This window comes from Aedes aegypti, chromosome 2 (genome assembly GCF_002204515.2).
Source record: "Aedes aegypti strain LVP_AGWG chromosome 2, AaegL5.0 Primary Assembly, whole genome shotgun sequence".
Taxonomy (NCBI): domain Eukaryota; kingdom Metazoa; phylum Arthropoda; class Insecta; order Diptera; family Culicidae; genus Aedes; species Aedes aegypti.
The window spans coordinates 126,820,320-126,836,642 of record NC_035108.1 but is presented as its reverse complement, the minus strand read 5'-3'; the positions used below and the strand labels follow the sequence as shown (position 1 = coordinate 126,836,642).

General features: G+C 38.4%; 1 protein-coding gene across 3 annotated transcripts in view; it reads left to right on the top strand.

Moving 5' to 3' along the window:
* LOC5571192 (mucin-2) overlaps nt 1–16,323 on the top strand; it is a 101,712-nt gene that overhangs the window by 65,512 nt on the left and 19,877 nt on the right. For all 3 annotated transcript variants that reach the window (XM_021842261.1, XM_021842262.1, XM_021842263.1), the window contains exons 2-5: nt 14,223–14,552; nt 14,610–14,825; nt 14,884–14,940; nt 14,996–15,184. In XM_021842261.1, coding sequence (XP_021697953.1) covers nt 14,223–14,552; nt 14,610–14,825; nt 14,884–14,940; nt 14,996–15,184 — 792 coding nt within the window. The remainder of the gene's footprint in view (nt 1–14,222; nt 14,553–14,609; nt 14,826–14,883; nt 14,941–14,995; nt 15,185–16,323) is intronic.

Genomic DNA, 16,323 nt, shown 5'->3' with positions numbered 1-16,323 from the left:
CCTGAGATATGTTCTCGCCGAGGTGCGTTGCTATTTATTGCTCTATCTTGGTCCTTGTTTCATCTTTGTCCTGATCGTTTTGCGCGGTGGAGAATCCCCAAGCCTGGTTAAATTGGTTGTTTCATGATTATGTAACGCCCCGCTTGATCGATTACTTGCAACATCGCTGGTCCTGTTGCAAGAGACTGAACACAGCTCAGCAAGTGTGCTATGATGAGAGTGCTGAAGACGTCTTAATTAGCAGGTTTAATACAGATACTTAACTTACTTTGAGGGTTCTTCCAAGGCATTAATTTGGTTTCAAACTTTTATAACAGATATATGATATAACTAGGTAGGCATGATTGAGTTGATTTGTGTTGAAACTTATTTCAATATTTATTCTAATGTTTCATTGGATATTCTATGTAATTCATAGCTTCTATACCAGAACGGCTACTTCTAAATCTCATGAAAATTTAATTTAGAGTCTATTGCAGAGCTTAATTCTTGATACAACAACAAACAATTCATTTTGTTTGCAACATAAAAAATGACTGACCTGAAAATTTGTTTGATGTTCAATGGCTTGTTCTTAAGACAAAGTTTTGATTTTCTGTTAAAACGCAGAGGCATTTGATATCTTTGTTACATCTGGTTTGAATGCTCTCAAAGTGATTTTTGAAAACTACAACTTTACTTCGTCCGGCGAAAGAAAAGATCATTTTACCGTTTTCCATACAAAACGATTTTCAACCGCAACTAGGAAATAACTTGAAATTTGTGCAGTGAAAAATACACAGCATTTGAATCACCCACTTCAAAGTTATCGCAAATGCCCCATTTTGTAAAAAATGTTAAATTTTTCAATTTGAACTTTTCTTGAAACGAAATGATTTAGAGCAATATACAATTTGGCAAAAATCTTTGATTTAACAAGAGAAACATGTATGTAGAACTTTTTTTTCTGTAAAATGCATACTTCCAAAATATATCAAAATTGGCTGGCCCTACGTACCGTATTTAACCTTCCTACGGCGTTCGGGTCAATATGACCCGAAACAAACATTCAAAGCGCCACAACTGTTGTTTGTTACTTCCTATTGCTATTGTTGGGGGAGAGTCCTTGGGATTGCGGTTACTTGAAGTGGACTGTATGTTGGCCAGCAATCCCCCAACACGAATGGGAATTTATATGCTTCTGAATCAGTAATTAACACATAACACGTAACATCGAATACCGAACTACTTTTAATTACAATTAACCGAATATATTTACAACACTTAATTTTACATTTTTCGACCTTAACCCCTCTACCGGCAGCTTCATTTTTTACCGCAAAATTCAAATTCAAATTGTTATAGCTTTTTTGTTTTTCAATATTTTTGCACCATTTTTTCACGAGTTCTCAAAAAACTCTTCTAGTTTAGGAATCCGTGTCGATATTCATTATTGGTGATCTGGTTTTAAAGTTATTCCGATGTTCCTTGGGGGACCGACATTTTCCATTTAAAATAACTTTGGCGGCCATTTTGTTTTTGATCAATTTATCAAAAAAATAAAATATGGGCTACATAATGCCAGGTAATAAGGAGTTTCTCTGAAAAAATCATACAAATTGGTTCAGTATTCTTGGAGAAATCTGAAAATGACGATTTGATGTTTTTTGAAGTTTTTAAGATCTTTATTTGGCCAGCGTGGTTCCAGAAACCTAAATGGTCATTACTTAAAGACGGCTGCACCAAATTGCTTTATTTTTTCACAACATACTCTCATTAATGTATTGTTTCGAAGAGTGAATATCCGAATACGATTAAAATTCTGTAGCCTAAGAAATCAACGGGGGGTTCTGGTTACGGGTCGGTCCCCAAGGAATTTTGGAATATCTTCAAAACCAGATGACCAATGATCAATATCGACACTGATCCTTAAACTAGAAGAGTTTTTTGAGAACTTGTGAAAAAATGGTGCAAAAATATTGAAAAACAAAAAAGTTATAACGATTTGAATTTGAATTTTGCTGAAAAAAATGAAGCTGCTGGTAGAGGGGTTAACTAAGAACTATGGCTAGTACGACCTGTTGTCCAAATGCGACTGACTAGATATCGCTAAACTCAGCTATTACATCATTTTAGTTGACCTATTTATTACTCTACACTGACAACGGAGAGTGATTTTATTGGAACCTGCAACTCATTCTCTGCTATATTGGAGAATGGGGTTTTCATTCACCCACTCATGACAATCGCTTTACTGTAACGTAGCGGGTGGGTAGTTCACTCCCGAACAGCTATGAAATTTGGTGACTTGAAATTTTTCGTGGAAAATAAGAATTTCACGTTTGAAAAAAATATCTAGGATGATTCAGAAGGGCTGACCATTGATATTGGCTGCTATTGACCAGGATTTGACCTTCGAAGTTCGCAGCCGTTTTTTAACCAAATACACAGCGTAACAAAAATGACATTTTTGCGTGTCTCAAGGATCAAATTACGTGTCTCGAGTAGATTTCGGGTTGCTGAATCTGATGCCGTTTTCAGAAATGTTCCAGCACGTCACAATTTTTAGATACAGGTCGCCAAAGTTGTATAAAACACTGGTTTTATTGATGTTTACATAAAATTTAAAGTATAATTTATCAAACTTTTTTGTGATCTAATCCACCAAGCATGCTATTTTGCATCTCAACTTACATTTTGGATGTAATTTGGTTGAAATCACACGATTAAATTTAGATTATACCGATTTTTTCAATATGCTTACTGTCTCCATACAAAATTCTTCGTTTCTATCATATGGGAAAATACAATACTTTTTTAAACCGTCAAAAAAAAACTTTTTCACATTGAAAGTATTATAAACTTTGTTGATAAGTATTGTTATACATATAAAGTTTGAATTCTGTGGCAAATTAAGCAAATTAGTTGCCTTACAAGCTGGCAAACTTGCATGCAAGTTGGCTAAAATAGTCAATTTTTGCATTTTCAACAGCCAATATCTCAAAAACTAGACGTGCTAAGATATTTTTGAAAACGACAACGGATTCAGCAGCCCTTAATTGAATGAATAGCGGTATTTTGGTGATTGAGACAAAAACGTGTTCCGCAGTAATATAAATGTTTTTATACTCAAAACTATCGACTAGGCTTATATTTTGTAAATCTAGCTACAAAACTTTGTTTGGTTGGAAATGGTCGCGCAGAACCGGTGCCGAATGGACCAAGGTTTGGCCATTTTTGAAAGAGCAAAATGCGTTTGATGTGAATTGTAAAACATTGGATTTGATGTAAAACGCATTGAAAATGATATTCAATCTACCAGTTTGTTGTTCAGGGCAGTACTGGTTACCAAATGACCAAGGGGCCAATTCCGGAGACCATTGAACGGTTCCCAAGGCATCCGGATTAGGGGACAATTTATGTTTTTGGTAGAATCAACTCGTGGCGGCACTTCAAATTTTGCAGAATTTTATAACAAATTGATCCAAGACGTTGCCACCTGTGTATGGCAATATTGTCCACACGGGTTATCGTGGCAGATTCTTGGGTTCCCTTGGGTGTCCTGGGAAAGTGCTCAATTGAATCATTTGATAGAACCATATCATGCGACCTCTCAAACTTTTCAGAATTTCATACAAAATTCATTGGATTGGTTGAATTGATCACCGTGAACTTCTATTTGATATTATATATTGGCTTTTCTCGGTGACAACAGACAAAAACAGCATATTTTGCGTTACGCGTTTCGGCTTACTTCACTTCAGACCCTCATCAGACGCCTAAAATTACATTTATTAAACAGTTACAATTTACAAAGAACATTTCAATTTTCACATAAACACTTACAACATGCTGAACGCAACCTTACAGCTTCGTCTGTCAAAACTATACTACTGGTTTTCCCAAAAACCCCAATTAACGAGCGCACTTTGCTCATCACCCAGTTTCATTTTCGTTAATGTTTCCTCTCTCAGTCGTCCGGTTGCAGGTTTACGGTCTCTCTTTCTCCCTGCTTTTTGATATGGAAGACCTCTGCGATCATCCTGGTCTCTGGGTTCTCGATGCGTTCCAAAACAGTCGTTTTTTCGAAATCAAAGACATGGCCTTCTTCGATCGTGTGCACTGCTAATCCCGATTTTGGATTCCTCTTTTTGCTGTCATTCTTGTGTTCTGTAATCCTCACTTCCAGCATGCGTTTCGTCTGTCCAATGTAGACTTTCCCATCGGCCGCACCACATGGTATGGAGTATACCACATTCTTCTGCTTCCCTGGTGCTATGGGATCCTTAGTTTTACTGAAAACAGTGTTTTTGATCTTGTTTTGCGGACGGGAAGGATCACGACGTTATTTCTCCGCAAGATTTTCCCAAGCTTTTCACTCAGGCACGGTATGTACGGCGTAGACTCATATTTGTGGGGTTGATCTAACGTACTATCTACTTCCATTGTGTTATAGTGTCTGTGTACGCGTTTTTTCCTAACCCTGTTTATAAACCACGGTGGGTAGTTATTTTTCCGCAGGATTTTCGTTGCTTGGTTAAGCGCTTCTTCACGTTTTTCCCCACACGTTAGCTTAATCGCACGATCAATTAGTGCGATCGCAGTATTTTGTTTGTGTTGGAATGGGCTTTTAGACGTGAAATCCAGATATCTTCCATCTAACTGTTTGGGAAGCCAGGATGTTGTTATCTGGTTATTTCCACGTTTCAACATCATATCCAGAAATTTCATCTTCCCACCCACTTCAATTTCTACCGTAAACTGTATTCGATCGTGGAAGGGTTCATTCAAATATTACGTAACGCAAAATTTGCTAATTTTGAACCCCCTCCCTCCCCCACGTAACAGCTTTTGTATGGACAAGTTTAAATTTTTGTATGGACCGTAACACTAGATAAGACCCCCTCCCTCCCCCTGTTGTGTTACGTAATATTTGAACAACCCCGAAGCTACTAGTCTACATTGTACAGACGAAACGCATGCTGGAAGTGAGGATTACAGAACACAAGAATGACAGCAAAAAGAGGAATCCAAAATCGGGATTAGCAGTGCACACGATCGAAGAAGGCCATGTCTTTGATTTCGAAAAAACGACTGTTTTGGAACGCATCGAGAACCCAGAGACCAGGATGATCGCAGAGGTCTTCCATATCAAAAAGCAGGGAGAAAGAGAGACCGTAAACCTGCAACGTGAGTGCGGTAATTTCAACTCCACGTACAATGGTCTATTGGCGAGACTGCGTGGAGAGCCACATACACGGACGACTGAGAGAGGAAACATTAACGAAAATGAAACTGGGTGATGAGCAAGGTGCGCTCGTTAATTGGGGTTTTTGGGAAAACCAGTAGTATAGTTTTGACAGACCAAGCTGTAAGGTTGCGTTCAGCATGTTGTAAGTGTTTATGTGAAAATTGAAATGTTCTTTGTAAATTGTAACTGTTTAATAATAGTAGTTTACGGAACAAGTTGCAGAATGATGATTTTTACAGCACGAGTCGTAAATTTATCCTACGAGGCTTGCCGAGTAGGATAATTACGACGAGTGCTGTAAAAATCGAGTTCTGCAACGAGTTACGTACAACATTTTTTGCAATTTCATAGAAGACCACTTGAGGGTATCAGAAATCATATCGGAATGCACTCACCATTATTTTACAATTTCTGAGAAATTGTTGTGCTATGATTCATTACGCAACTCAAAACAGTTGTGTAATGAGAAAGCGTTGCGTAATGAATCATTACAGCACTGGTTTCAGTTAGGTAATGACTATTCCCGCACTGCATACTTCAGTGCAGGAAAGTAGGCCGTTTCTTGACAAATTGACGTGATGAAAAACAGCCTATTACGATGAGAAATTGCAAAAATGTAATTTTAGGCGTCTGATGAGGGTCTGAAGTGAAGTAAGCCGAAACGCGTAACGCAAAATATGCTGTTTTTGTCTATTGTCACCGAGAAAAGCCAATATATAATATCAAATAAAATTCATTGGAGATGCTTTCAATTATCTAAGGCAACATCGGCCACCTAATGGTTCCATAGCAGGTTCCGGAATTCCCGGAAAAGTGAATAATGCAAACATTTGATAGACCTGAGCCGTGTTGCACATCAAAGTTTTCTTGATTCCATAGAAAAATCATCAGAGATATTTTCAGTTACCTAAATTAACATTGGCCGCCTAGTGATTCCGTAACAGGTTCCGGGATTCCCGGATAAGTGACCAATTCAAGAAGTTGGTAGAGCTGAGCTGTGAAATACATCAAATTTTTTTGCATTCCATACAAAATTCATCAGAATTATCATCAAGTATAAAAAGCAATATTGGCCACCTAGAGGTTTTGTAACATGTTCCGGGATTCCCGGAAAAGTGGTCAATTCATTCATTTGATGCAACCACATCATGCGACACAAAACATTTCAGAATTTTATACAGAATTCATGAGATGTGATACATTAGAATTTTAAGAATCCTGGAGAATTTATTAGTTAAATTTTCAGTTGTCTAAAGTTACATTGGCCACCAAGCGGTTGTAAAATAGGTTGCATGATTCTTGAATAAAATGCCATTATTAATTTGATAGAAACATAAATTTGTAGAGTTCCATAGAGAATTCACCAAAGAAATCTTCAGTTATGTGAGGTAATATTGGCCACCTAGCAGTTCCGTAACAGGTTTCAAAATTCCCGGAAAAGTACCAAATTCAAACATTTGATAGAACTAAACCGTAGTGCATATCCAAATTTGCAGAATTTCATACAGAATTCATCAGAGATATTTTCAGTTACCTATAGTAACAATGGCCACCTAGTGGATCCGTTGCAGGTTCCGGGATTCCCGAAAAAGTGATTGTTCGCGCTCAATTCGAGCGGGTGCAGAAAGGGACAAAACTACCTTGCACCATTGATCAAGCCCGTAGAATATTCCACTACCAGTCAGCGCGCTGCTTCTCTGGTTGGCGCCAATCTGACTGTGCGTCAAACTATTGAGAGAGCAAGCGTGATATTTGAATAGAACATTGTATCCATCCGTATTGTGCGCCTATATAAGGCGCACCCATTAACCCGTAAGAGTGTGTAGTTTCTCTCGTTTCCCCACCGAGCAGGCACGCTGCCTCTCAGTGGCAATAAATCAGATCCGTATAGAGTGAACAAAGTTCGTTTGATTCGTCGTCCGTCTCCACATCGTAAACAATCACAACGTAGGGAAGACATCCTGGCCGAAACAGTTATCAATCCAAACATTTCATAGACCTGAACCGGGCGGAATGTTATTATTTTTAGAATTCTTTTTTGAAATGATCAAAAATATATAAAGTTATATTGGGTAACATTGATCACTTAGTGATTCCGGGAAGTAGAGTTACATATTTCTCAGGAGCACATAAATGTACTGCTCTCATGTGCTGCTCGGCGCAACGGCTCACCATCGGTATCCAAGTTGTGAAACAACTGCTTAGTAACGAAGAGCTTCACAATTTTCGCCTCATTATCCAGGTGTCTAGATGGTCTACATGATAAGGTCGAAGATTAGCAATCCGAGAGTTGCAGTTTTGACCCTCGTTGAAAAAATTTGTCATCACTTCAATTATTGCGCTGCAATTTTAAACAGCACATGTGACGGAGTGCATGAGACCGCATTGAGACACATCTCAAGAAATATGAGGCGCACCAACAAAAATCTCACAAAGTACATCGCACCCGTGCTCTAGCTAGCAGTGAGCCTCCTCCACCTAATGCTACAGCACGTGCGCAGTAACTCTAGTCTGAAAGAATATTGATCACCTGGTGCTCCGAACGACATTTTATGGAGAACTAAGCAGATAATAAATAAGCGAAATAATCTGAAATATTTCTATATCAGCGAAGTCGTAAGGACTTGAGTATTATTCTATCATTGAATAAAACCTTATCAAAGTATGCTATGAAGCCATGAAAAACAGCAGAAAACAACAGTCATCAACTTGAAATCCGAAATATCATCGCATCCAGCACAAGTGACAGCTGTGCAATACATCGAAGAATTTTACAGCAAAATAGATATTGTTCTATGGCTTTCTGAACAGGTTTAATTTATAATGTTTATCTCAAAATGTCTGCTATAACTTATTCGTGAAATTCTATAAAAATGGGTGTGTAGAATTTTTTTCGAATTGACCATTAGTCCGAAACTTCCAGAGCCTGTTACGGAACCACTAGGTAATCAAAATTACTCATGATTGCTGAATACATCTCTGATAAATTGTCCATTGAATAAAAAAATATATATATGGGTGGGCTCTATTTAAATTGTCCACTTATCAAATACTCTCGAAACCACTGAGTGGACCATGTTACGTTATATAACTGTGGACATCTCTGAGGGATTTTGATTTTACGCACTTCAGAAATCTGCTAAAACGATAATAGAAACTTATGGCTTCTCAGCAGAGGGATGGCATCATCGTTTTTCACTATGGTATTTGACAGGTCTTGTTGTGCCTTCTTATCGGGAGCATAAATTTATACTCCAGTTGAAATTCTCACGCACACTCATGTATTTGTTGAATGTTTACCTTCCGTATGAGTGAAAATGGTACAAAATGCGCCAATAAAGACAAAAACTGCGCAAAGCTGGTATGTGAGAATGTACATTGAAAATCTTCGGTTTACTTATCAGTGGTTTAATCCGCGTTCGCAATGGCATTTAGCCATCTATCCCGCGCATCGATATTGGTTGGAAACTTGTCATGCGAAATTTTATCATCGTGATAATTGTTCTTGGGGTCATGCACAAATTACGTCACGCTCCAAGGGGGGGTAGGGGGTGGAGCCAAGCGTGACAAGCCTTACAAAATTTTCGGAGGGCTCATACAAAAAGTGTGACAAAAGTGGGGGGGGTCGAAAAAGTTGAAATTTAGCGTGACATAATTTGTGTACCATCCCCTTCTGATTATGAGAATCGACACCGAAAGAAGGAAACAACACTTCATTGTGGTTCTTATGATAATATAAATGAAACATACTTTTATTTTAAACCGCGAGCTACGCTATGGATATTATAACGAACAATATGCGCAGATTTTGTGTGCCTAGGTTCATTTTCCCACATTCACACCAGCTGCATTGCTTATAGCGTAATAGTATTGGTGAGCGCTGCTTGCGTTCGATAAGAGGCAACAAAATATGGCCATCATATCGGCCCCCTGCTTCTCAGACTCGGAAAAATAGCGGTAATTTGATTTTGTCGAGACTGAGAAGCCATAATTTTCTATGTTAGCGGTAGTGTGAGATGTTAAGCAGAAAGAAAAGCAATGCGGAAATTTCGTCAGTGTTATGTCTGGTTGTCTGTACTTCATCTGTTAAATTAACTTTTCAATCTCACTAGTTAACCTCTCAAATATAGCTAGAATCGGTAACAAAATGGCTACTACATTTGCTTACTAAATTGTGTGTCAATTGTTCAACGTGATAACTACCGTTTTGTCTCAAATTCCGAACAGACTCATATTCCGAACACTCGGCTTTTGTATGGTGATTTGGTTGAAATGTGTTGCTGAAATATGTCATTAAATAACCAGGAAATGAAAGTCAATTGCTGTTCAATTTTAACGTCCACCAATCTATTCTATATCTCCGGACTCCGGAGTAGTGATGATTCTCTAGTTTGAGACCAGTAAAACTAGCTCCGATTAATTTATTTGCGAAATTATGCATTTGCATATGATTTATTCTTGCTGTTCGGAATTTGAATCATGGTGCTCGGAATATGAGACAGAATGAACACAGTGTCCGGCACTTGAATCAAAATGTTGTTCCATACTTAAACGTTAAAACAATACTAAATAAGTTTAAACTATTTTTTTTAAATATATTATTTGATATATATTTAATATTTTTTCCACAAAAAGCAGCTAATTTATGCTCACCAGGTGTATCTGAAGTCACTGTTGGCCTTAAGTGTTCGGAATATGTGTCAAAACGGTATCAATGTAGATCTCGCTTCACAAATATTGAAGAATGCATAAGTTTTTAATAAAAGCCAGAAATTAGTACCAAATTTTTTGTTAGATGACTGATACATGGATTCATTGAAATAATGATTCCAAATATTTTTTTTTCACAATGGTAGAGGTATCTCTTGGTGCCACGAAAATAAAATACGTCTCCGCAAAAACATTTTATAACTAGTGTTGCGGTGCATCGCGCTGAACTCAGTTGGCAACACGGGTATCACTACATTATCGACAAGGCCAGGAGGAACTAATAGATACATGAAGAACAATAGGGTTGTTTTAACGTGATGATTCATTGTACGGTATTTGCTACATAAAGTTAAGCTACAAAAGAAGATTTTTTTGGATTAAATCTAATTTACCGAAGTAAAGAATTCAGATAAATAAAATTTGTTGAACTAATTGTGCATCTGAATCGTAAGTAGGCATTATTATCATTAAGACATAAGTTCTCTTATTCCGCTATTATTCAGTAGGAGACAGCTAGATAAACTTGGTGTTCGCCTTGAAGCGATACTATTGCTCCTGAATAGATTAGAGAACAGAATAGATAATAGAATAGAGAACAAATTTGCGGTCAATAAAAAATAGATTTTGTTTGGAAAGTGTCGATCCCCCAGAAGAAAACTGAAATATTTTTAAACCAGATGACTAAGATAAAAATCGGCACAGATTCTGAAAATAGAAAAAAGATCATTGCGATTTTATTTGTATGGCAGAAACTGGGACAAAATCTACTTTTAACTCTAGTGCTATGCCAAGTGCCATTGTACATTCATATTTTTTATGGTGCATGACTAAAAAAGTCTATGTTCAGGGAAGTCGAATACATTTCCAATATGAAAAGATCCTGGACTGACCGGAATACAAATCCAACCGCCTGCAGCATGGATTTCCTTTAAAGCCGCAGATGTTACCATTAACTAAGCGCCCATTTTATCCTATTTTATGTTTCCGTGCACATGCTTAAATTATAGCTAAGCCTAGAACTTTAGAGTGTAAACACTTCTCTTCAATCTTCGTGGAAAATTAAGAACGTTCAATGCGTTATTGAGATGTTTAGTTATTATCAAAACGATCGTCAATTTGAATTTAGCCGGGATCGTGGCCCTCAACCCGTTTCCAGCTGGTTTAAGAATTTACCCAAGTAACTCAAAGCATTAAGGTATTACCGTATTTTAACTTTAATTCAACGAATTCATTGCATCATTGCTTCTATTCTGAAATATGCGTGCAGTAATGCTTTAATTCCATTTCATGAATGCAATGTAGCATTGTTCTATTGTAGCACTGAAATGTGCATTAATGGGTGATATACGGTCACCATTCAATGCTTCATCGCAACAAAAATGGCAAGATTTAAATGCTCTATTTATAGTCAATCCTTACCTCACTTAGGCAAAAAGACTATAGAAATACTTAATTATCCCTTATGAACACCCTCCACAAGAAATCTTGTTGAAATTCGTAGATTTGTCTTATGAGAAACCAGCATTTGAAAACAAAAAATAAAGCAACAACCTGGAATTGAACCAAAAACCTTACGATTAACCCTCTAATACCCAAATTTTTGTTTTCGATCTAAATATTATTTTTCGTTATCTAAAATCATTCTAAACACGGTTTGGGCAATGATTTATTTTTCTTCGCAAATTTATGAATTTTGGTTTTTGATTTTTATTATTTTTATTTTTGAACATCCCTATCCTTTTCAATTCTTTCTTGAAGCCTCTTCTGGTTACTGATTTTTGACAATAATAAAAATTTGAATTTTTACTATACTTTTGAAAATATGATTTTTTTAATTTTTTTCTGGAACATTTTTTATTTTCCGTGTAACTAACGGAAAAACAGATTTGAAATCATTTCAATACCATCAGGCTCTTCTTCTGTGATAGGTTGATCGTAGAAAAATATAAAAGGTACGATTTTTATAATACACGTTAAATGAATCCCAGGCATTTGTAGGTTATATAAGAATACAATTTTTCAAACAATTTTCAATAATACAAAAAAGTTTCAAAAATCATAAAAAAACTTTTTTTATATGCGTGGTTTGAGTCAAGGTTTAGGCCAAAAATAAAATCATTTTAATTTCCGAGCTACGAAAAAATACAAAAAATTAAAAAGTGTACCCCGTCTAAAGGCGGGGTTGGGTATTAGAGGGTTAATAGGCCCGTGCATACCCCCACATAAAACATCACCCTGAACCTTAGTTTAAACCCATTAATCTGGATATCTTAAATATCTACATGTCCATTTTTTGCGGAAAATATGTGAAACTTACGGTTGGGAGGAATGGGCTGCAAATTTAGTTTTAGTGCAATTTAGGCTCAGATTTAGTGCAATACGAACACGCAGAACCTAACACTGATTAATGAAGAGTAAGGTTGAAAAACCGCTTACGTAGTTAATAGAAGGCCGCTTGTGATAAAATTTTCGGAATTTTGTTTGACTCAGTGACCCCCATTATTACTCTAACCTCGTAGTCCAAATGACTCTCTGAACATTTTTCTATAAAAATGTATATCCTTCAAATTTTTAAGTTAATTCATTGGATCCGTTAGAGTGATTTTTCAATAAACCATCAATCTTGGCTTTCCTGATTCGTAGTGATAATGAAATTCTTAAATTTGACATCATTGTATAGTTTCCTTAAAGTGATTATGAAACAAAGCCAAACTCAAATTTTAAGTTCAGAGATCTTGAGAACCTGATAACTGATTCGCTGAAAATTTTATCAATTGGTCGCATGCTGGTAATGATCAATCGATCAAATGTTCATCTAAGTGTACTATTTGATTTTCTAGACTAGATCCCTTGATTCGAGATTTGGCTTCTTTTTATAATCATCTTAAGATGGGTTGAAACATATAATAGAGCCGAAAGTGCAGCATTTTATTATTTTTCACAATATGTTCTTTGAGAATTTCATTCAGAATAGTTTTTTCGAGCGACGCCAACCCAATGTTAAACTCGATTATCACCTAATGGTTTTCAACAGAGCACATCCTTCGTCACTGTCACTGCCAAGGTGGTTCAGTTCCTCCTTCTTCGGTCAGTCCCCACATGGCACGCACAGCATCTTCACTCAAGGATATTTTGGATTCAACGTTCCGCACAGCAACGACGACCCCCCAGTCATGCCCATTCCGGAGGGGAAGTAATCAATTTGTCATTAATCTTTTGTTAGAATGTTTTTATTAACCGCGTGTGGATGGACTGACTTCATGTGGCAGATGTAGATAACCATCCCAAACGACGCGCGACGGTACTTGAACTTCCTTTGATCCTTCGTTCAGTAGTTGCCGGAGGTGCAAGAGGTTATATAATGTTTTCAGAATTGTTGGAATATGAAGCCGTAGGGGAACAAGCTCCAAAACGCCTTTTCATTATTTCATCATATTTAGGATGTTTGCTGCAGATGTAGACCAATCAAGATCATATACAGTGCAGCTCAATTGAAATAAATGTTCAGGTATTCCCCCAAATCGAGGCGATTTTTATCAGCCACACCAACAAAACATCACCGTGATTTCGTTAGTTGTCGCGGCAAGCACTTTTATATGGATCCACCTAGACTGACACAATACAAATTGCACCGAAATCTGAAATACCCAACCCAACCCAACGACATTTGCTTAGCCGGAGCGTTATGACCCTCTTTCCCCTACATGTGTTTGAAAGTGTGATGAGCCTCAGGCGCCATCCGATTCGTCACGATTGATGCCAACAGTACGGAGTTGGTATGCTCCTTGCAATGCAATGGCTTCTGGCGGGCAGGTGATGAAGCACGGGTGACATTTGCCAAGCCATATCAGGTTTTTACTGACGTCGATTGAAAAGTGATCGAAGGATGTAAACATAACATCTAACAAATTAATTATTCATAAATGGAAGATAATCGCAGTAAATTAGTTATTGTTATCCATCCATGACGGGGGCATACCATCGTGATCAGACGACGTATGCATTCTTGCCTGATGCTGCTGCTATCCTACAGTTTCCCAAGAGAAGCAAACATTCTCACACGTTTTCATACGTGATCGAAGTCACAGAGTCGGAGGGCAATTGACCATAAAACTACTACCGTTGACATATCATGTGACTGGGGTTCAAGCTATGATGAAGCCTATTCGTTAAGGTAGTCAGAGGCAGAAGTGGGATGAGATTTCTGATTGCTTGTTGCTCGAAATATTAGGTTTTTATTGAGGATGCTTATTGATCAACATTTCGTTTTCTTTATTCTCAGAGGAGCACTATAATATTGCTCAGTTTTCTGGCGACCACATGTAGAGCGGACATTTCGGCGATCCTCAAAGGAACTTATTCACGCAACGATATCCTCGCCGACGATGGATACCACTACGACAAACCAAAGATCCCTTTCGAAACTCCCACGCGACCTCCTAGGCCACCGCCTCCTCCAGTGACTGCCCAGAGCTGTCCACAATGGCAACGAAACCCGGATGGCAGCTGCGGATATGACTATCAACGACCAGACCAAAGTTTTGCACTGCCAAGTGAATCGAAGCCACCGACTACAACAACCACTACTACGCGAAGGCCTACGACCACAACCGTAAATATGGCAACCGTTTCTTTGTAGACTATCTTAATATACCGATCTATTCCGTAGACTACTCGGCGTCCCCCACCGCCATCTACAAGGAAACCAGATTGTCCACCGTCAGCCCAAAACCCTGATGGATCTTGCGGCTACTTCTATCATAAACCGGAACAGTCCTTCACGCTACCTCAACGTGTAACGACCACTACTCCAAGACCCACAACGACTACCACAAGGAGAACTACACCTCCACAGGAATATTTGCCACCATCGACAACCACAAGAGTAAGTAGATTTCTAGCATTCCAGGAACTTCCAGTCCTTAAAAATTGTCTTTCACTAGCGAACAACTCCACGGCCAACGCCAACAACTACAAGGCCAACCACCACCACCACCAGGGTAAGCCATTTCATCAATTTAGCGTATCCGTCTCTTCAACGCCTCACAATTTCAGAGAACGACGACCACAACTCGTCGCCCCACCACTACGAGGTGTCCTCCCGGGCAGCAGAACCCTGACGGATCGTGCGGATACGTCTATCAACGACCAGATCAAAGCATTACGGTTCCTCAGCGGCAAACGACCAGGCGTCCAACGCCTCCACAGGAGTACCTACCGCCGTCCACGACTACGACGACACGGGTAAGAATAGGCTAGCATATAAAGCTGGAATATGGTCTCCAGATAAACGGGAGCAAACAATCGTGACTCTTTTCACCGCATTCCCTGCAGAATTTGGACCTGTCCGGGCTTCACCTGTTGGCCGAAATCTATGCATCTGAATCATCTATCTATCCAATTTGTCTTTCACGGGATTGTTTTCACTGGGCAAACTGACCAACTCACTAGCTTCAATCAGTTTTGGCTGCCGCGACTTGCGGACTGACTGAAATGCGGAGCAACTTCCAGGTTGCATCGTAACAACAGTGCACACCTTACTTCGTCTTCTGTTGTGGTCTCATCCAGTACCGCAGGTATGACAGAAACTCCTCTGTGATTTTGACGTTGGTAGTCTTTTTCTCTTGTTGTTATTTTCACTTTTATTCACACTTCAAAACAACTTTTGAGTGTCCCGCCTGAACAAAACAGCCCTCTCGGAGTTGTGATGGCAACCTCTTTTTATGGAATTTTGCTCTGTTGTGTTTTGTGCTGCATCTTCTTCGCTCATTTTCCGTTGCTTCTCTGATTTAGTATTTTATGCTTCCTCGCAAGGCAAAAGCAGCTCGCTGCTCTAGAGTATGTCTCCAAGCTCTGATGATGTTGAGGAGTGTTATCAAGGCTGCAGTACCCTGCATTCGACGATTGCCTCTTGAGAGAGGGTTTAACACTTGCCTTGTTGCCTAGATACTTTGCGACAAGCTCCCCGGAGGCTGAACTCTTGATCGACGGATCTTTTTTGAGTTCGAAGAGCATACCGTTTTGACTCATATTCCGAACACTTAAGGCCAACAGTAACTTCAAATGCATCTGATTGGCATAAATTGGCAGATATTTGTGTAAATTTCAATTTCCTCGCAAAACCTAACTGTTAGCTGTTGGGTGTACCGATACAAATGTTGATTTAATTAGTTTTAATATTCTTTTTACGTTAAAGTACGGAACAGCATTCTGATTCAAATGCCGAACACTGTGTTCATTCTGTCTCATATTCCAAACACCTTGATTCAAATTCCGAACAATTCAAATGAACAATTTCGCAAATAAATTTACTTAAGCTTGTTCTTCTGGTCTGAAACTACAGAATCATCACTACTCCCGCGGTATAAATTATATTGGTGACG